Source organism: Phocoena phocoena, chromosome 9 (assembly GCF_963924675.1).
Source record: "Phocoena phocoena chromosome 9, mPhoPho1.1, whole genome shotgun sequence".
In the NCBI taxonomy this organism is placed as follows: Eukaryota; Metazoa; Chordata; class Mammalia; order Artiodactyla; family Phocoenidae; genus Phocoena; species Phocoena phocoena.
The window spans coordinates 13,321,634-13,343,408 of NC_089227.1; the positions used below are offsets into that span (position 1 = coordinate 13,321,634).

The 21,775-nt window shown below is 40.2% G+C and overlaps 1 protein-coding gene across 1 annotated transcript in view; it reads right to left on the reverse strand.

Moving 5' to 3' along the window:
* Positions 1-4,683: 4,683 nt before the first annotated feature.
* RALA (RAS like proto-oncogene A) overlaps positions 4,684-21,775 on the reverse strand; it is a 74,931-nt gene continuing 57,839 nt past the window's right edge. The window contains exons 3-5 of the mRNA XM_065883951.1: positions 20,608-20,816; positions 16,745-16,919; positions 4,684-4,869 (exon numbers count right to left, since the gene is read on the reverse strand). Coding sequence (XP_065740023.1) covers positions 4,747-4,869; positions 16,745-16,919; positions 20,608-20,816 — 507 coding nt within the window. The 3' untranslated portion in view covers positions 4,684-4,746. The remainder of the gene's footprint in view (positions 4,870-16,744; positions 16,920-20,607; positions 20,817-21,775) is intronic.

Here is a 21,775-nt window from a genome sequence, read left to right on the forward strand (position 1 = left end):
ATATTGAGGTATGTGCTTTTTATATTTGAGTAGATCCTGCCATATTGCCCCCCCCCAAGAATGTATTTTTCCCCCCACCTTGGCCAACAACCACATATCTTTTGGCTATAAGACCCACCCACTACTTTGTATCCCAACTGTCTACCAGCTGCAAAGAGGAGGGATATCTGAGGTGGGCCTTGAACAGGAGTGGGATTTAGACATGTTGCTGGTGAGAGTCACACTTATTGAGTGCCTTCTATGTCACAGGGTGTGTACCCAACACACTTTCGGTCCATCTCTACTTATTAGGAATTGTCATGGACTGGAGGGGACTAAGGAGGCATGGAGACTAAGTTCAAAGCGAATTCTAAGGTCCCCTCTAAGCCGACTTCTAGGGTCCAGGGAAACTATCTAAGTAGCTTTCCGCCGAATTGGCGTCCTTCACAAAGATCAGTCCATAAACAACAAACAGATTTGGCATGTGACGGTGCAACACTCAGGGTGACAGCCTGCAATTCCTTGCGCTTCCTCCGTAGAGAAGCCCTCTCCCAGCAAAGGCCCAGAAGTTAGCTCTCATACCTGCTCCTTTCTCTTCCAATTCAACAAGGCTTGACTCTTACTTTTTTGGCTGTTGTGAACATTTTGCCCTTAGGAGCATTTCCTAATTGCTAGGAGCTTGTGAGCACCTAAACGCTTCAGCTATTTGCTTTCCTTGGGGCTTTTGACAAAAGTGATCTTGTTTTTCTATCAGATTAGTTATGCAAGTTATCACAGGTCTCAGGGCCTCTCTTCAACAGATTTTTTTTGGCCGCGCGGCTGTTGGGATCTTAGTTCCCCGACCAGGGATCGAACCCACGCCCTCAGCAGTGAAGTGTGGAGTCCTAACCACTGGACTGTCATGGCTTCTCTTAAACAGACGTTAGATGCTCTCTGGGCCCCTCTCTCTCCCCATAAATGGTGCTTCTGTAAGGACTGAGAATACAGACGGCTGAATGTCCCTCCCCGCCCACCTCCAGTCTATAGGCAGTTGTCCACAACAGCTGCACTCAGGGCTGCTTGAGCAAAGGACTGGGAAATTATTTTGTAGTTAAAGAAATACGGGATGAAGGTTTCTGGCCTGCCAAAGAATGCTGCCTCTTTACTGATGTTATGGAAAAAGCACTGTAAGGCTGACTCCAGAGCTGAGCTCTGCACAAGGTTTTCCTTCCCACACTTGATCTTTCTCTTAGCAACCAGGCTGTAAGCGCAAGAGGCCTCTTCTGTTCATAGCAACCTCTGCAAACTCTGAAGGCAATCATTGACTAGGTGGTGCAGCCTTGGGGGAATCCTGGATGTTTCCCACAATAGTACGGGCCACTGAATAATTAATTCTAGTCTCCACTCTACTCCTCTGTGCGGTGATTCAGAGCATGGACTCGGGAGCCAGACTTCTTTGCTTCCAGTCCCAGTTAATAATTTTACCAGCTTTGTGGCCCTGGGCAAGTTATTCAACAGCTCTATGCCTCAGTTTTTCCCTCTGCAAAATAGGGGTTAAGGACAGCACCTACCTCACAGGGTTAATATTAGGTTAAAAAATACAGGGAATTCCCTGGCAGTCCAGTGGTTAGGGCTGTGTGCTTCCACTACAGGGTGCCCAGGTTTGATCCCTGGTCAGGGAACTAAGATCCTGCAGGCCGTGCATGGCGCATACAGAATACACACACTGTGTTTGCTATTATACGAATTTACAAACATAACAAATAGGGGGTCTAGCCCCGTGTAAGGAGACCTAGGCTTAATCTCTTATTCTTTAAAAACTTCTTTTCCTTTCCTTATGCATGGAACACATAGGTACTTTCTTCACTGTGAATGTCTGTCCTTCCATCTGTTGTATTCCCAGCAGTGCCCACAGTAGGTGGTCCATAAAAACCTATCAAAAACTAAGGTCATGAAGGAAGACCTCCATTGACCTGCCACTCTTCACTTCCAAAGTAATTTGCTAAAGGGGACTTTGGCTCTCCATTAGCTTCAGGTGCCATTCAGACTCCTTAGCCCATACCAACCCTTAGGACTTCATGAGCTATCTTCCCCTCCTGTGTGGGCAGCCAGGTGAATCTACTCCAACACTGGATTAAATAAAAAGGATTACTTTGAAAAGTTTAGAGGAAGTTTTGGTAAATAGTTTTACTCTTAGGGCAGTTAGATGAGGCTGCCGAATCTTTTTACATCCTTGTCACAGAATTTTGAAAATGACATTCCGATTCACTTTGAGACAACTTAATCTAAGCTTTGTTTGGTACCTAACATCTAACATCATGCCCATTATTGGTGTTAAAAATGGGTCCACACAGTGAGATTTAAAATGATGCCATTTATAACTTAAATGTGTTCATTCTGGCACTGCTTATGAGTTAAGTAGGAAATTAAAATGAATTGGATTTCGAGGGGTTGTGTTCAGTATTGGGCCAGATCGTTTCTAACCCATAGGCTGTGTGATTAATAGGCCACAATTGCCCAGCAGACATCAAATGAGAGAGAATGGCCTGAAGTGTGATGAAATGGTACGGGGGTGGTTTCTCCTGCCACAATTTGGAAATTCAAGCATCCCTGGCGCTCATTCTGATTTAGAAAATGAATATAAAGCTGCCACCTACCCACTCCAGCGTGGAGTAGTATTCTAAAAGCAGTGTATACATTTGTGACTTTCAAGACAGCAGAAGAGTGTCTTCCGTGCAATTCTGCACATGGGGCTCCTCCATTTCTGAGCCTTGATTAAACCTAAGCAATGATAATCCTGACTGAGGAAATCTGGCACAGAATTCTTCTCACACAGAAGTCCCTAAACTAATGGCTCAAAAGATTTAGTTGTAGTCAAGTCTCTGGTAAGGATGCCCAGGTTGATAAATCTGAATTTTACATGTTATATTGTAAACATCAAGTAACACCACAAACATTTAAAAAAAGAAAGTTTATTGGTCTTTAAATGGCTCAAATTGCAAATAAACCAATCGGGTAGTGGCATCAGCCTAAGACATGTGATGCATCTTTGTCATTTGGCTTCATAGCACCTCAGTACCCAGGAGAGGAAAGGTCTCAAAGCAAAGTCACAATGTTAGTCGTTAGGACCCCTGGTTAAATGAGACTGCAACAAGTACACACGGAGATCGCTGGGCCCACGGGGCCGCGCTTACATTGGTAACTTTAATTCTGCACATGGCACAGCCTATGAAAAATATGAAAGATGTACATCTCAAACCCTTTAAGGACAAATATTTAATATGACAAGCCGGATGTAATATCTAAAGAGTTCAGTTCCTAAATAGCCTATTTTTGTTAACTTTACCTACACATCTGTCACCTGGAATGCCTGAACACATCTTTGACTTGCTGAAATTAGGACTGAGCAAAAAGAAACAAAAACTTTGTTGAATCAAACTGTCCTAGTCCCATTACAAAGAAAAGAAAAATCTGACAGTGGTAAATCTCCCACTGAAATCATGGCCCTCCAGCGGGCACGCCATACAGTGGGGACACGGCCTACTGTTTGGTGCCAGACATCTTTTCTGCACTATCCTTGGGTTTGGTTGTTCGATGTTAACTTTAGGAAAACGTAGAGACAGTGTTATTCATTACGAACACAGCCTACAAATAATCCCAGTAACTCCCGTACAAACTGTAACCTCGGGAATACAAATTTAGAAGTTACCAGATGGCGAGCACGACTTTTCTGAAGTGTTCCAGTGCAAAACGCATTAGCACCGTCCACGCTTTTCCTGTGCTCTACTCCAAGGAGATCAGAGTCTTACCACATGCTCACCACTTGCAGAAAGGGACTTCCAGGGACCAGCATCTTAAAGAAAGAGGGTCACTGAGACATAACTGGTACTGAATGCTCATAGTCTAAAATTATCTTACAAGTAGACGCTGGTCCTTCATTTTAAACTACCTTACACTTAATTAAAAGCAATCAAGAAGCCCTGGAACCTTACTTTCAAGAACCAGAGTATGGCACACAGTTTAAATTTGGACAGACTCCTACCAGTTAATTTCTCGAGAATCTTCTACACAAACGTTGTCCTCCATCCTGACATATATTCTCTCACCAGGACACATGGGCAATGGGCCCACGGCACAGTGAGGACACACCCAGAATGATGTAAGTGGGTATCTTTAGGTTTCTAAATTAAGGCATATTAAAAAATTTCCATGTACAAGTTTACACCACTTTTCTAAGTTAATCACCGGGTAATTAATGCAGATTCACAGATGAATTTCTCAGTTGAACTATATGCAACAATCATGCCAGTAACTTTTTCTTCTATATTTTGCATAACAATGGTTAAAAAAAGTGGTACAGTTTAACTCTCATGTTCACAATTGTCATTTGTCAAGGCAGTAGAAGACCAAGACATTTTAAAATGATATAAAATTTAAGCTTTATAATAAACCAGAGGAAGTAGCCTTTCCTCCCATTGCCCACCCCCATCTCACCTCTTGAATAGTTCAAGAAAGACTGCCAGCAAAACACAAGTGCCCACGCCACATTCAGGACTGTGATACATGTAGGCAATTATGAAATAAGTTGGACTTTGCTTCTTGGTGAAGCCACATTAATTTCTTTTTTAAGTGAATTTGACTCTCAGTGCAGTTCCAATTCATGCTTTTAGAGACACATAACAATTTCCAAAATGTTAAAGTAATTTCAGTCAATTGAGCCTTCAGTGGCAAAGCTTATAAATTATATTTCTTAGTATGGTCAAGATAAGAAAGGAGTTTGGGCTTTGATTATAAAATGCAGCATCTTTCTCTTATTCTCTTGGCTAAACTTTTCCTCTTCTTTTTCCCATTCTTTTCTTTGCTGTCTTCCATCTTTCTGGCTCGAATTTCCCTCATTAAATCAAAAAATACCTAGAAAGAAGAAAATACGATAAATAAACCAAGTAGATCATATGTGCCTGGAATTTCTCTGAATCACAACAGTAAACCTTGGGAATATATATGAATATTTAGGAGCTCTTGTTTGGGGAGTACAGAGAGAGCAAAGCACCCAACTAAAGCCTGCTTCTCCAAGTATACTGAGAAAATGGGAAAAAATGAATTTGGTAAAATGTGTTTAAATAATATAACCTAATCTTTCCGTCTGAATTTTCAAGATAAAAATGAAAAAAGCACTACAAGTGAGGCTAGCTCCAAAGATATAAAACTCAATGGATCACATCTGAGTAATTTATAGTTAGTAAATGTATTTTATCAATTAAATTTTAAAGTAATCTGTGTTTAATAAAATTCACATTTAATAACCTGGTTTTCTTCAACCCTGTTTTAAAAAACAGCTGTGGAAAATGACTGCTTCCTTTATCGTTCTGATACCAGGCACTAGAAAACAATTTTGTTTGTTGCACTATATTTGCGGATTTATCAATTCTTGTTTGATGTCTAGAAATTGGCAAATAATGGGAGATATTAGCATAATAATTTAAAAATTACTACTGTAACAAGTTCAGTATCAATAACAAACGTCGAGTACACACTGAAGGGCCTAGAAGGATGTGGGCTCACTGTACAGAGTGATGAGTGATGAATAGCTTTTATGCGTCACACTTTTGCATTCTTCTGGATTAAAAAAATGATTACTTCTAGAATAAAACTTGCTAAGACTAAAAACAAGTTCAAGGAAACTGAAATCATATCAAGCATCTTTTCTGACCACAATGCTTAGAAATTAAGTACAAGAAAAAAACCTATAAAATAACAAACACGTGGAGGCTAAACAATATGCTACTAAAACAACCAATGGATCACTGAAGAAATCAAAGAGGAAAGCAAAAAATACCTAAAGACAAACCAAAATATATGGGGCACAGCATTCTAAGAGGGAAGTTCAGAGCTATGCAAAATATATCTTGTATACAAAATACAGAAAAATCTCAACCTAATCTTACACTTAGAGCAACTAGAGAAAGAAAAACAAACAAAACCCAGTTAGTAGAAGGAAAGAAAGAAAGATCAGAACAGAAATGAAATAAAAACAAAAAAACAGAAAAGATCAATGAAACTAAAAGCTGGTTCTTTGAAAAGATAAAATTGATAAACCTTCAGCCAGACTCATCAAGAAAAAGAGGGAGAGGGTTCAAATAAAAGTAGAGACGAAAAAGGAGAAGTTACAACTGATACCACAGAAATACAAAGGATTGTAAAAGACTACTACAAGCAACTATATGCCGGTAAAATGGACAACCTAGAAAAAAATGGACAAATGTCTAGAAAGGTACAATCTCCCAAGACTGAACCAGGAAGAAGCAGAAAATATGAACAGACCAATCACAAGTACTGAAATTGAAACTGTGATGAAAAAACTCCCAACAAAAAAGTACAGGACCAGATGGCTTCACAGGCAAATTCTATCAAACATTCAGAGAAGAGTTAACTCCTACCCTTCTGAAAGCATTCCAAAAAACTGTAGAGGAAGGAACACTCCCAAACTCATTCTATGAGGCCACCATCACCCTGATATCAAAACCAAAGATATCACCAAAAAAATTACAGGCCAATATCACTGATGAACATAGATGAAAAAATCCTCAACAAAATACTCAGCAAACTAAATCCAACAATACCTTAAAAAGGATCATATACTATAATCAAGTGGGATTTATCCCAGGGATGCAACGATTCTACAGTATCTGCAGATCAATCAGTGTGATACACCATATTAACAAACTAAAGAATAAAAACCATATGATCATCTCAATAGATGAATCTGATAAAAAGCTTTGTCTGCAACACTGATTTGTGATAAAAACTCTCCAGAAAGTGGGCCTAGAGGGAACATACCTCAACATACATGACAAACCCACAGCTAACATACTCAATGGTGAAAAGCTGAAAGCATTTCCTCTAAGACCAGGAATGAGACAAGGATACCCACTCTTGCCATTTTTATTCAACATAGTTTTGGAAGTCCTAGCCACAGCAATCAGAGAAGAAAAAGAAAGGGAATCCAAATTGGAAAAGAAGAAGTATCACTGTTTGCAGATGACATGATACTACACATAGAAAATCCTAAAGATGCTACCAGAAAATTACTAGAGCTCATCAGTGTTCAGTAAAGTTGCAGGATACAAAATACACAGAAATCTGCTGCATTTCTATACACTAACAACAAAAGATCAGAAAGAGAAATTAAAGAAACCCATTTACCATCACATCGAAAAGAATAAAATACCTAGGAATAAACCTAACTAAGGAGGCAAAAGACCACAACTGTAAGAGGCTGATGAACATAATCAAAGAGGACACAAACAGATGGAAAGATACCATTTTTCTTGGATTGGAAGCATCAATATAAACTCAAAATGGATTAAAGACCTAAATGCAAGACTGGATACTATACAATTCCTAGAGGAAAACCTAGGCAGAACACTCTGACATAAATCGCAGCAGTATCTTTTTCCATCCATCTCCTAGAGTAATGGAAATAAAAGCTTTTTCACAGTGAAAGAAGCCATAAACAAAATGAAAAGACAACCCACAGAATGGGAGAAAATAATTGCAAACCATGTCACCAACAGGGGATTAATCTCTAAAATTTTAAAACAGCTCATGTGACTCAATATCAAAAAACCAAACAACCCAATGAAAAAATGGGCAGAAGACCTAAATAGGCATTTCTCCAAGAAGACATATAGATGGCTAAAAAGCACATGAAGAGATGCTCAACATTGCTAATTATTAGAGAAATGGAAATCAAAACTACAATGAGGTATCACCTCACACCAGTCAGAATGGCCATCATGAAAAAATTTACAACAAATGCTAGAGAGGGTGTGGAGATAGGGAACTCTCCTACACTGTTGGCGGGAATGTAAATTGGTGCAGCTACTATGCAGAACAATATGGTGGTTCCTTAAGAAACTACAAATAGAGGTACTATATGATTCAGCAATCCCACTCCTGGGCATATATCCAGAGAAAAACATGGTTCGAAAGGATACATGCACCCCATTGTTCACTGCAGCACTGTTTACAATACCCAAGACATGGAAGCAACCTAAATGTCCATCAACAGATGAATGGATAAAGATTTGGTACATATATACAATGGAATATTACTCAGCCATTAAGAAGAATGAAAGAGTGCCATTTGCAGCAACATGCATGGACCTGGAGATTAAGTCAGACAGAGAAAGACAAATATCACATGATATTGCTTAATGTGGAATCTAAAAAAAATGATACAAATGAACTTATTTGCAAAAGAAACAGACTCACAGACTTAGAGGATGAACTTATGGTTACCAGTGGGAAAGGGTGGGGGGAGGGATAGATTGGGAGTTTGGGATTGGGATTGACATGTACACACTGCTACATTTAAAACAGGTAAACAACAAGGACCTCTGTATAGCACAGGGAACTCTGCTCAATACGATAAGCTAAATGGGAAAGGAATTGGAAAAAGAATAGACGCATGCATATGTGTAACTAAATCACTTTGCTGTATACCTGACACACAACACAGGTAATCAACTATAGTCCAATATAAAATAAAAATTAAAAAAGAAAACAAGGACTATCAGACTAATGGGTTGAGTTAAATGGACGCAGGACCAACAGAAAAGGACACGGATAATTAAAGAAGGGGAAGACTGAGCATAAAAGCTCAGAAAGAATGCAATGTACTGAAACACGCAGGTGACAGTTCAAACCCCATGAATTCTTGCCCCACTTGCTGCAGCTTGACAGCCTGGAGACTGGGGATTTTGCAACACCTCTGCTTCAAGTCCACAGCTGACCAGCCGGGGCAGGAAGCCTCCAAACTAACTACATGTGATTAGCAGAAAACTCCCAGTACTGCTTTCTGATGTGAATACATCACTGCAGAATGGATATTAGAAGATGTGATTTCTAATTTTAGATGAGTATCTGCAATAAACTGCAAACGAATCCCTACTGGAAACCACCAAGGTCATCTTAACTAGCAAACCCAATGGAAAACTCTTACATCAGCTAACTTAATGAATTAAGGTAAAGGAGGCCTTGTTTCAACTGCCAAGTGGAAGGAAATAAGTAATTTGGAGTAAGAATGAAGAATTGGTTTTGACAAACTCAGACAAATGATAATCCCGAAAGTACAGAGCTTCTTCCAACTTTTTAAAAACACGCTTTCAAAATTTCTGCTCGCCCTCATTTCCTCCCACCCTCTTTCCTCCTGTCCCCTTCTTTCCCTTCCCCCCCCCCCCCCCCCCCCCCCCCCCCCCCCCCGGCATGTACAGAATTTGACTCTTCTAATTCCAGAGTAGAGGTCACAGGAAATCCCTGTTCTCACGTAAAATGAAAGTGAAACGAAACTAGACACAGACTCAAAATGCTTAGCTCAGAATACTTACAGTTGAAAAAACATATAAAAATTATTAGAAATGACAAACATCTCTCTTAAAGCATCATAGACCGTTAGCTTTAAATGTAAACCTTTGCCTTCACCAATTTCTTCATTTTATAAGTACTTAGCCCCTAGTTCACAACACAGACAATACTAAATTTTCAAAAGGATTAAAGATCTACTATAAAGGCCAACACGAAAAGGAAGCAAAAATTATACGTTAACTGTTTTTCTTTTTTTAATTAATTTTAATTTTTGGCTGCGTTGGGTCTTTGTTGCTTGCGCAGGCTTTCTCTAGTTGCAGCGAGCGGGGGCTACTCTTTGTTGCGGAGCGCAGGCTTCTCATTGCGGCGGCTTCTCATTGTGGAGCACGGGCTCTAGGTGCGCGAGCTTCAATAGTTGTGGCACGCGGGCTCAGTAGTTGTGGTGCACAGGCTTAGCTGCTCTGTGGCATGTGGGATCTTCCCGGGCCAGGGCTTGAACCTGTGTCCCCTGCATTGGCAGGTGGATTCTTAACCACTGCGTCACCAGGGAAGCCCTAGGGTAAGTGCTTTTTAAGTTTAGGATGGGAGAGCTTTTCTAATGAAGCCACAGAATCCAGAAGTCTCAAAGGAAAAACAAATTTGACAACATAATCTTTAATGTTTTTTCCATGGCAAAAGGTAAAAATCAGCAAAGTTAAAAGACATGGTATGGGGACTTGCCTGGTGGCACAGTGGTTAAAGAATCTGCCTGACAATGCAGGGGACACGGGTTCGAGCCCTGGTCCAGGAAGATCCCACATGCTGTGGGGCAGCTAAGCCTGTGCGCCACAACTACTGAGCCGGTGCTCTAGAGCCTGCGAGCCACAACTACTGAACCCACACTCTGCAACGAGAAGCCACCGCAGTGAGAAGCCTGCGTACCACAACGAACAGTGGCCCCCACTTGCTGCAACTAGAGAAAGCCCAGGTGCAGCAACAAAGACCCAACGCAGCCTAAATAAATAAATAAATAAATAAGACATAGTATGGAGCAAGTCAATCAGTGTGCTATACCACATCAACAAATTGAAGAATAAAAACCATATGACCATCTCAATAGATGCAGAAAAAACTTTTGATAAAATTCAGCACCCAAACTTATGATAAAAACTCTCCAGGAACTGGGCACAGAGGGAACATACCTCAACATAATAAAGGCTGTATATGACAAACCCACAGCTAACATCATATTCAACGGTGAAAAGCTGAAAGCATTTTCTCTAAGATCAGGAAAAAGACAAGGATGTCCCCTCTCACCACTTTTATTCAACATAGTTTTGGAAGACCTAGCCATGGCAATCAGACAAGAAAGAGAAAAGGGATCCAAATAGGAAAAGAAGAATTAAAACAACTGTCATTGTTTGCAGATGACATGATACTATACATAGAAAATCCTGAAGATGTTACCAGAAAACTACAAGAGCTCATCAATGAATTCGGTAAAGTTGCAGGATACAAAATTAATACACAGAAATCTGTTGCCTTTCTATACACTAACAACGAAAGATCAGACAGAGAAATTAAAGAAACAATCCCATTTACCATCGCATCAAAAGCAATAAAATACCTAGGAATACAACTACCTAAGGAGTCAAAAGACCTGTACTCCAAAAACTAAGATGCTGATAAAAGAAACTGAAGACAACACAAACAGATGTAAAGATATAACGTGTTTTTGGCTCAGAAGAATCAATATTGTCAAAATGACTACACTACCCAAGGCAATCTACAGATTCAGTGCAATCTCTATCAAATTACCAATGGCATTTTTCACAGAACTAGAACAAAAAATTTTTAAATTTGTATGGAAACACAAAAGACCCTGATAAAGCAACCTTGAGGAAGAAAAATGGAACTGGAGGAATCAGACTTCCTGACTTCAGACTATACTACAAAACTTCAGTAATCAAAACAGAAATATAGATCAATGAAACAGGACAGAAAGCCCAGAGATAAATTGACCATAGGTGCGTGGGTTTATCTGCAACAAAGGAGGCAAGACTATACAATGGAGAAAAGACAGTCTCTTCACAATAAGTGGTGCTGGGAAAACTGGGACAGCTACATGTAAAAGAATACAATTAGAACATTCTTTATCACCATACACAAAAATAAACTCAAAACCGATTAAAGATCTAAATGTAAGACTGGATACTATACAACTCCTAGAGGAAAACCTAGACAGAACACTCTTTGACATAAATTGCAGCAGTATCTTTTTGGATCTGTCTCCTAGAGTAATGGAAATAAAAACAAAAATTAAACTCAAAAACTTTTGCACAGCAAAGGAAACCATAAGCAAAGAAAAGACAACCCACAGAATGGGAGAAAATAACTGCAAACCATGTGACCAACAGGGGATTAATCTCTAAAATTTACAAGCAGCTCATGTGACTCAGTATCAAAACAAACCCAATGAAAAAATGGGCAGATCTAAATACACATTTCTTCAAAGAAGACATACAGACGGCCAATGGGCACATGAAAAGATGCTCAACACCGCTAATTATTAGAGAAATGCAAACCAAAACTACAATGAGGTATCACCTCACACCAGTCAGAATGGCCATCATCAAAAAGTCTACAAACAGTAAATGCTGGAGAGGGTGTGGAGAAAAGGGAACCCTCCTACACTGTTGGTGGGAATGTAAATTGGTGCAGCTACTATGGAGAACAGTATGGAGGTTCCTTAAACTAAAAACAGAGTTACCATATGATCCTGTAATCCTACTCCTGGGTATATACCTGGAAAAAAACATAATTCAAAAAGATACGTGCACCCCAATGTTCATCGCAGCACTATTTACAATAGCCAAGTCATGGAAGCAACCTAAATGTTCATTGACAGGAGTGGATAAAGAAGATGTGATATATATGTGTATACACACACAGAGGAATGTTACTCAGCCATAAAGAAGAATGAAAGAATGCCATGTGCAGCAACATGGATGGACCTAGAGATTATCATACTAAATGAAGTATAAGCCAGAGAAACATAAATATCATATAATATCGCTTATATGTGGAATCTAAAAAAAAAAGATACAAATGAACTTATTTCCAAAAAAGAAAGAGACTCTCAGACACAGAAAACAAACTTACGGTTACCAAAGGGGAAGGGGTGAGAGACAGCTAAATTAGGAGATTGGGATTAACAATATACACACTAGTATATATAAAATAGATAACCGGGAACAGTGCTTAGAGCTTTGCTCTACGCAGTTATAATCCTCAAATTTGGCTTGAATAAAAATTTCTATTTCTCTTGTAGGAAAAAAAATAAAGACAACTAACAAGGACCTACTGGATAGCACAGGGAACTATACTCAATATTTTATAATAACCTATAAGGGAGAAGAATCTGGAAAAGAATATACATACGTATAACTGAATCATTCTGCTGTACACCTGAAACTAACATGATATTGTAAATCAATCAACTATACATTCAAAAAAAAAAAGATAAAAACAGATATGGTATGCATTAGGAGACACTGTCCCAAACGGATATAGTGGACAAAGGGTTAATGTCCTTAATATAAAGCAGGCTTATGAATCAAAAAGATAAACCCCCCATTAGATCAATGTAATTTCAGCGTTCACAGAAGATCTACAAATGGCCAATGAATCAACTACAAGCTGCCCAGCCTCAGTAGTAATCAGGAAACACAAAAGAAATGATTTCCCCATCTTGTTGGCGACATTTAAAGGCTCCTTTAATTGACACTGGCAAGTAGTGGGGAAAGGGTTTCCTCACACTGTTGGTGGGAGTGTAAGGCAGCCTCTCTGGAGGGTGACTTGTCATTAAAATTTAAAATGCACCCTTGCTTTCGGTCTTGTGTGGGTGCACGTTCACACAGTTCACTGTGTTATGTTTGTAATAGCACTGCAGACAACCTAAATGTCACTGGTAGGCTTTTTTCATAATTCAGCCATTTTCCTAACTATGGAACATTTTGTAGATTTTAAAAAGAATGTGGTACGTCTATATGCAACGACATGGAAAGAACTACGGGATCTATTTACTGTGAAATTTAAAAAGCAAACCACAGAAATACACTATACATACACATATACACACACACAAATCCTATTTATACAGGTAGAAAACAAGCAAATACAACCTTTCCCTAAGGTTCTTTTTTTTTCTCCCTTAGATTCTGTATGCCTGTCTTTAAAGGCAGGTAAATGTCTGGAAAGATATACACGTGTTAGCAGTGGTTACCTACAGGTAAAGGAGGTGAGTGGAATCTAGGTGAGTGGAATCTGGGTGGAGTGACAGACTCACTTTTCCCCCTTATACTTTTTCCTCTGTATCATGAATTTTTCTTTATACAATGAGCATATGTTCATGTATTATTTGTATAAAGAAAAAAATTAAGAACATTTTCAAAAACAAGATACTACATTTCTAACAAAATTCTTTCCCCAACATAAAATTGGCTCTCTTGACATAATAAATCATACTTTCATTTTGACATCTACTTGCCTAATTTCTTTCCATTTCCCCCAACATGTTCCTTAAAATTAAGAGCAACCTTGGAGTTGCGATTTAAAGAGCCAGAGCATTTAGCTAGAAGGGTACTACAAGGTCATCAGATGACCTGGCACCCAGGGGACCCAAGCAGGTTTCCCAGATGGTCCTCTAGCCTCTGAGTGATTCCTCTGAGACAGGCCAGGCCTCAGCTCAACAATTCTGATGGTCGTGAAGCTTTTTCACAGGGTAGTTTTAAAAATCTGCTTCTTTGAAACTTCTACGCAGTGGTCTATTTGGAATCCTGGTAAGGATAAGGCATGGGCGTTTAAAGTCTGGCGGGAGCTAGTATTTGTTTTCTGTGACAAGACACCTCTCAATTTAATAGAAGGAGACACTGTTAACACTTAATCCTGCAAAATCTGATCAGACTCCTGGGAGTGGATGACACACAACGTGGGAGATGCCACAGGTATTCCAACCATTGTTTTAAGTAAAATAGACAGGGAAGAACATTGGCTCCAGAGCTGGCCACACCCAGAGCCAGCAGATGCCACTACGACATGGTGACCTTGAGCCAGGTATGTAATCTCTTCGCACCTCAATTTCCTCACCTAAAAAGGTGTCATGAGAGGAGTATCTATGCTTCATAGGGTTAAAGATGAAACAGTGAGTGCTGGCCACAGCGCCTGGCTCTTCAAGCACTAAAGAGTATTATTAGCTCTTATAACTGTATTACATCATTGCCTCAGCAAACAAACCCAAAAAACAAATATAATCCCAACGTAACCAAATTTAAGAAACTGAAGAGTTGCTGCAAGTTACTTTTCCTTAGCCACTGAGGTACATTATCTGGTAGCCACTCTTCAGGACACAGCAGTGAAACATGCATGTCTGTGACTTAGCTCTCTGGTGGCAACCACAGGTACTAGAATCGTACATATTCCCGATATATACATACATGTGCGCTTGTGTGTGTATGAGTATGTTTCAAACACAGATGGCAGCAAACTAGACGCTGTTCTGTACTTTACTTTTTCATTTACTGATGTTGAAGATCATTCCATATCAGCACATAGCTCTACCTTCATTTCTTTTCAACAGCTGTACAGTATTCCACGATATGGACGCACCATCTGTTCCTGGACACTTGGATATTTCCTGTCTTTTGCTTCTACAAATAATGCTTCAAGGACTACTGCTGAACATACACTTACGCATGGATGTATAATTTTATCTGTATAATAAATTTTTAGAACTTGAATTGCTGGGGTCATAATTTTGATAGATAATTGCCAGACTGCCCTTCCAAGAACATATGAGAGTTCCTTTTTTTCCCCAACAGTATTATTATTATCAACCTTCTTGCCCTTTTCCAATTGACAGGTAAAAAAAATTTCACTTCCCTTTTTATAAGTAAGACTCATAAGCCTCTTTGCAAGTTTAAACACGATTTGCATTTCTTTTCTGTGACAGGGCTATCTGTTTTTCGACCATTTTCCCATTGGGTTGTTGGTCTTTTTCTTACTGTCTGGTGATAGCTCTGATAATGCACACTACCGTATTTTCCCAGGGCCTCTGATGCCAGCAGGTGACACTACAGGACTGCTTCAAGCCTCAGAGCTTGGACAGTTATTGCTCCCCACTCCCCTTAGATCACGATGGTTTGTTCTATAACCTGCTCAAGACGTCAAACAGGAGGAAACAAAGTATACATATGCTATGACAATCTTCACTGGTGCCTTTCAAAACCCCAAACGTGCTGAACCTTAAACTGTATTTCATCAGTACTTTAAATTTGCCATAACTTTAGAGGAAACTGGTCTACTCAGTAGAAATCTTACAGCAATTTGTACAGATGTCTTGGACATAATCTGACCGTGTGACTAAAAAAAAAAATTAGTTTAAGACAGTAATAACACTGTCTTAAAACCTACAGTAACGGGCAGAAAGAATCTCTAAATTTTTAACATCATGATTTCTGGACCAGGGCTGCGAATCTACAGCCACAGCAGACGAGCTCACAAGCACCTGCGGCCACCTAGGGCAGTTACTCCAAGTGTGCCGCACCGCCCGTTTGCACATCCAGGAGCTAGCTAGATAGGCAAATTCTCAGGCCTCACCCCAGACCAAGCGAATCAAAATCTCTGGCGAAGACCCAGGAATCTGTGTTTATCAGGCTCTATAGGCAATCCTCCTGCACGTTAGTTTTTGAGAGGCACTCAGTAGAGCCTAGATACGCGGGGGCTGAAAAGGCCCCTCAGAACCTGTGCTGCCCCAGCGCAACCGGCAGGCTTCCTAAATGCTGATGATGGCGTCCCGCAGCAGGATGAAAAGCACCTGGGAAGGCTTCTAGAAACGAGGTAAGGGTGTTCTGCACCTGGTCTCCAGGAAGGGCCAATCTGAACACAGTGTGAAGATGAGGGGAGAGGACACAGGAGCTCCCCTTCCACTTGGGGGAGAACAGAGGCTGAGGGTAGGGAAGGCAGCTGTGGTGACAGATTTCAAAATCCTCTCCCCCCGGGGTCTGGGAGAACTTAAGTGAGGCTGGGCAGGTGTCAGCTCAGAGGACTTACACTGTTCCTTCTAGATTCTCCAGCCAATCAGGATAAGGAAAAGAAAAAAAAAAAAAAAAGCAGGGATTCAGGTCAGGAATCTTTCAGTGCTTTAAAAAAAAAAAGGTACATCTAGCTGCAGTGTCTCATGTTTTAACGCCTCTCGGGAACCTATAAGGACAAAGTGAAGTAAATGCCTAACGCGCTGTACTTGAGCATTCAGGGCCATAAAAAATCAACACGTATTAAACCTCTATTTGAAAGTCTCACAGAATCTCTAGACTAAACAGAGCCGAGTTAAAGCACATCAACTTATTTTTAACATGACGTAGCAGTAGAGCCACCTTTTTACCTTGTCAACATTAGCTCGCGTTTTAGCAGATGTTTCCACATAGTTAACATTCCACTGATCGGCTCTGGTTTTTGCCTCTTCTACAGAAACCTGCCTTTTATCTTCCAAATCTGATTTGTTTCCAACGAGCAGAAATGGAACATTCTCATCTTCTTTTACTCTTAAAATCTGCTCCCTGGATAAGAGAAAATGAGCAAGAAATATTAATGTTATCTCTACATGTTAAAATAACAAAACATGCAATTAGCAGTTATTTATGTTTCTAGACAGTAACAAAAAGCTCACTTATCACCCAGTAGGAAACAAGCAACACTTCTTCCTTTTTCTACCATCAATGATTTGAGCTCCACATTCACTTCATTCGGAAAAATACACCGAAGAAGAGTATAAATATGGCAGTAGACGTACGAAGTGAATATCAAATGCAACTTCCTCCGAAATGCTTTTTTAAAAATAAACTTTTTATGTTAGAATGATTTCAGATTTACAGAGAAGTTGTGAAGATAGGACAGAGAGTTCCCATATACCCCACATCCAGTTTCCCCTACTGTTAACATTAATGTGGTACGTTTATCACGGTTGATACAAGTATACCTTGTTTACTGCAATCTGCTTTACTGTGCTTTGTAGATACTTTTTTTTTTTTCTTAACAGACTGAAGGTTTGTAGTCACCCTGCATCAAGCAAGTCTATCAGTGCTATTTTTCCAACAGCATTTGCTCACTTTGTGTCTCTGTGTCACATTCTGGTAATTCTCGCAACATTTCAAACTTTTCCATTATTATTATAGTTGTTACGGTGATCTGTGATCAGTGGTTTCTGATGTGACGATTGTAATCGTTATTGGCATTTTTGCTTAAAGTGATGCTCCCTTTAAATAGAGTTTGAGAGGCTACTACAGAATTTTAGAATAGGAAAGCACCTTTACAAACTGGTCCAACTTCATTCTTATCAGAAGGAAAGTGAGAATGAAAAAACGTAACAGAGCTTTCCAATATTTCTATCAAACACTTAATAAGCACTGCAAGTTACAGGCCAGCAACTGTGCCAAACAGGGGTACTAGAGACACTGAAATGGATAAGAAGAGTTTTTACCATATCAGGAAAAACACATATAAATCAATCTCATGTAAGAGTGCGGCGAGTGTGCTGCTGCAGCTGTGGTAAGCATACCGCACACACACATGAGGAAACGACGGATCCTGCCTGGGTGACGGGAGGCCCAGGAAGGCTAAAGGGAGGAGCTGACAATCGGAGAAATGCAAATCGAAACTGCAATGACGTACCACCTCTCACTGCTCAGAATGGCCATCATTTAAAAGTCTATAACAAATGCTGGAGAAGGTGTGGAGAAAAAGGAACCCTCCTACACTGTTGGTGGGAGTGTCAGTTGGTGCAGCCACTGTGGAGAACAGTCTGGAGGCTCCTTAGAAAACTAAAAAGAGAACTACCATATGACCCAGAAATCCCACTCCTGGGCATATATCTGGACAAAATTCTAATTCAAAAAGATACATGCACCCCTACATTCACAGCAGCACTATTCACGATATCCAAGACACAGAAGCAACCTAAGTGTCCATCGACAGATGAATGGATGAAGATGTGGTATATATAGAGACATGTATAGATATATATACACACAATGGAACACTACTCAGCCATAAAAAAGAATGAAATAATGCCATTTGCAGCAACATGGATGCAACCAGAGATTATCATACTAAGTGAAGTCAGAAACAGAAAGATAAATACCATATGATATCACTTATATGTGGAACCTAAAATATGACACAAATGAACTTATCTATGAAACAGACCCACAGACACAGAGAACAGACTTGTGGTTGCCAAGGAGGAGGGGGTTGGGATTGGCAGATGAAAGCTTTTATATACAGAACAGATAAACAACAAGGTCCCACTGAATAGCACAGAGATCTATACTCAATATCCTGTGATAAACCATAATGGAAAAGAATATGAAAAAATAATGTATATATATGTATAACTGAATCACTTCACTGTACAGCAGAAATTAACACATTGTACATCAAATTATACTTCAATAAAAAGAAATTAAAAAGAGAGGAACTGACATTGTGCTATACTTTGCAGGTCAGACCGTGTGGAGTGCCTACTATAACCATTCAGATGATCTCAAAAATGGCTTTCCTATTGCTGGTCAGTTAGTAGGAACACTTTTTATTTATGGGAGGGGCAACACACTGGAGGGACAACAGACGAGTAATGAATGATTCGCTTATTTTCTGTAACAGCAACAGCCCGAGATTCTTTCTCTTGGCATAAAAATACCTCACTCCCTTGAGATACCACTTTGGCTTTGGTGGCTATGGTGACAAACTGTATTCCATTACTTAGTACAGAACCTGCTACATAATAAGCACTCAAAATGTTTTTTTGAATGAATGAATAATCACTGACACTTACATAACTTTCAACATGTCTCCCAAGATTACAAAACTCCCTTTGCACTTTATCACATACAAAACTCCTTCCTTATAGAAGCCAACAAACAATGTTACAAATAAATTTATATTTTTAAAGTTTCTCAATGACATGCTTTTTTGCAAAGGAGGTGCTTTTAGAATCTTTTAAGTTCTTGAGAGTTTCACCTATACATAAAAAGGAATGCTTTGTGTAACCCTTGCTTCAGTTTCTTGCTCAACCACCAGGAATGACCTCCTTCCTCATCTGTGGAAATCCTTCTTATTTTTCAGGGTTATCTATCTCTTGAAGGCCTCCCAGCTCCTCTCCTCTCCTCTCCTGGATCCTCTGTAACCATCACTGGCCACATCTCCTACTTTGTCGCTAACTTCCACTTGGTTTCATGACTTATTCGACTCAGCTGCGTGAATCTTGAAAACAGAGGATATATCACATGCTGCCTTGGTGTGCCCCACGCCAAAGCAGACAACGCAGAAATAAAAATATACAAGTAAAGAATGCTTGTGATTAAGCATGCCGTCTTTTTTTTTTTTTTTTTTGCGGTACGTGGGCCTCTCACTGTTGTGGCCTCTCCCGTTGTGGAGCATAGGCTCTGGACGCGCAGGCTCAGCAGCCATGGCTCACGGGCCCAGCCGCTCCGCGGCATGTGGGATCTTCCCGGACCGGGGCATGAACCCGTGTCCCCTGCATCGGCAGGCGGACTCTCAACCACTGCGCCATCAGGGAAGCCCTAAGCATGCCGTCTTTACGAGACGACTCAAGAACTTATTTATGCTACATTTCTCTCAAGTACGGAGAGAACCCCTCTCCCCTTTACCAGGCCCCCGGCCCCCCTGTCCCAAACCAAATGGAGGACAGATTTTGATTACACAAACAGTAAATAAGATGTAAAAAAAATACTGTATGACAAAACCTAGTGTGCCAATCTATGGTGGTATTATTTCTACTAAAAGTTCAGTCCGTGCTGTCAGTGAGGTGGATGGCAATGTGCCTCCTGGGCACGACACAGGTGCTGAGACACCAGTGACTAACACAGAGCATTACAATCTGGGCCAGAGATCCATTACGCAATGCAAGCGTCTACTCTTATGGCAGCAGTAGTACTGTACTTCAAAGGGAAATACTTCAGAAACGCATGCGGAGAGTCTGGGTACGGATGCTGCCACAAACTCAGGCTCCAGTGCAGCTAGCACCGGCAGAGCTGGCTGTGGGATTACGCAGGGTGCGCCGAGGATGTGAGTGCAAGCATGCAGCGGACAGAGTCACACTGATGTCACAGAGGGAACAAACACGACTAGACGCAGAGGGAAAGGCGATCAGGTAAGAGCCTCCAGTGGTCTGCTTGTTTCTGGGGAGCAAGCTGTTCTGCGGTGTAACGGCACGACTCCCTGACATACCTGAAGTCGGCTGTGGCCGCGAAGGACTCCATTTCCGTAATGGAGAAGACACAGAGGAAGCCCTCGCCGCTCCGGAAGTAGTTGTCCCTGATGGCGGCGTAGTCCTCCTGCCCGGCTGTGTCCAAGATGTCGATCTGTACTTCCTCCCCGTCCAGCACCACCTTCTTCCGGTAGCTGTCGGCCTTGGTAGGCTCGTAGTCCTCCACAAACTGCAAGAGGTGAAAGCGCATCCCCTTGAGGATTATCCTTACTTTTCAGAGCCTCTTATTTTGAAATATAGATCCACATGAGGTTGCCAAAATAGTACTGAGAGGTCACATGTAGCCGTCATTCAGTTTTCCCCAATGGTAAACACTACATTCACTTAAATTTCCATTTCAGGCAATTTGGTGGTGGGGACTGAACAGCTGACGGCTTGAAAACCGTGCCTTTTTTCTCACTTAGAACACTACACCTGCAGAAACTACTACACAGACATTTTATCAAATGTTTAAGAACCCTTTCTGACTCTAAATATAAATTTTCATGTCAGAATTGTGGAAATAACTTGAAAGTAAGTTAATATTTAGGTAAGCATTGAAAGCACAGTTAAATCTTTTCTTTCTCCAAAATGAACCATGTCAAGAAAGTGGCTTATACTACCCTGTAAAATGCCAAATCTTGAACTTTGAAATTTCTCCCCAAACTTCCAATTTCTTAAAATAGTACAGTTAAACAACTTTGCAGTCGTACTTCTATCTTTTACCCCCTAAATCTCACCTCAATATTTTTGATCAGTGTATCATTGTTGGCATATGGGTATGTATACACACATACTTCAGTGGGTTTTTTTATTAGTTCCTGTAAATATTTTCATTATCTGATATTTTCTTATTTATATGCTCAATGTCTAAATCCCCCTATTAGAATTCAACCCCTGGGGGCAGGGACCTTGATTAGTCTACTCATCACTGTATCTCCAAAGCCTGGAATATGCCTGGTACATGGAAGACACTCAACAAATAATTATTAAAAAATCAAGCACAGTGTATTTGTAACTGTAAAAGCCAAAGAACATTCTGTGACAATTACATGCTAATATTTTACAAATATTAAATATTTATGAATATTTATGAATATTTAATAGAAATATTCAGATAGCATATCTGATATTATGAATATTAAATAT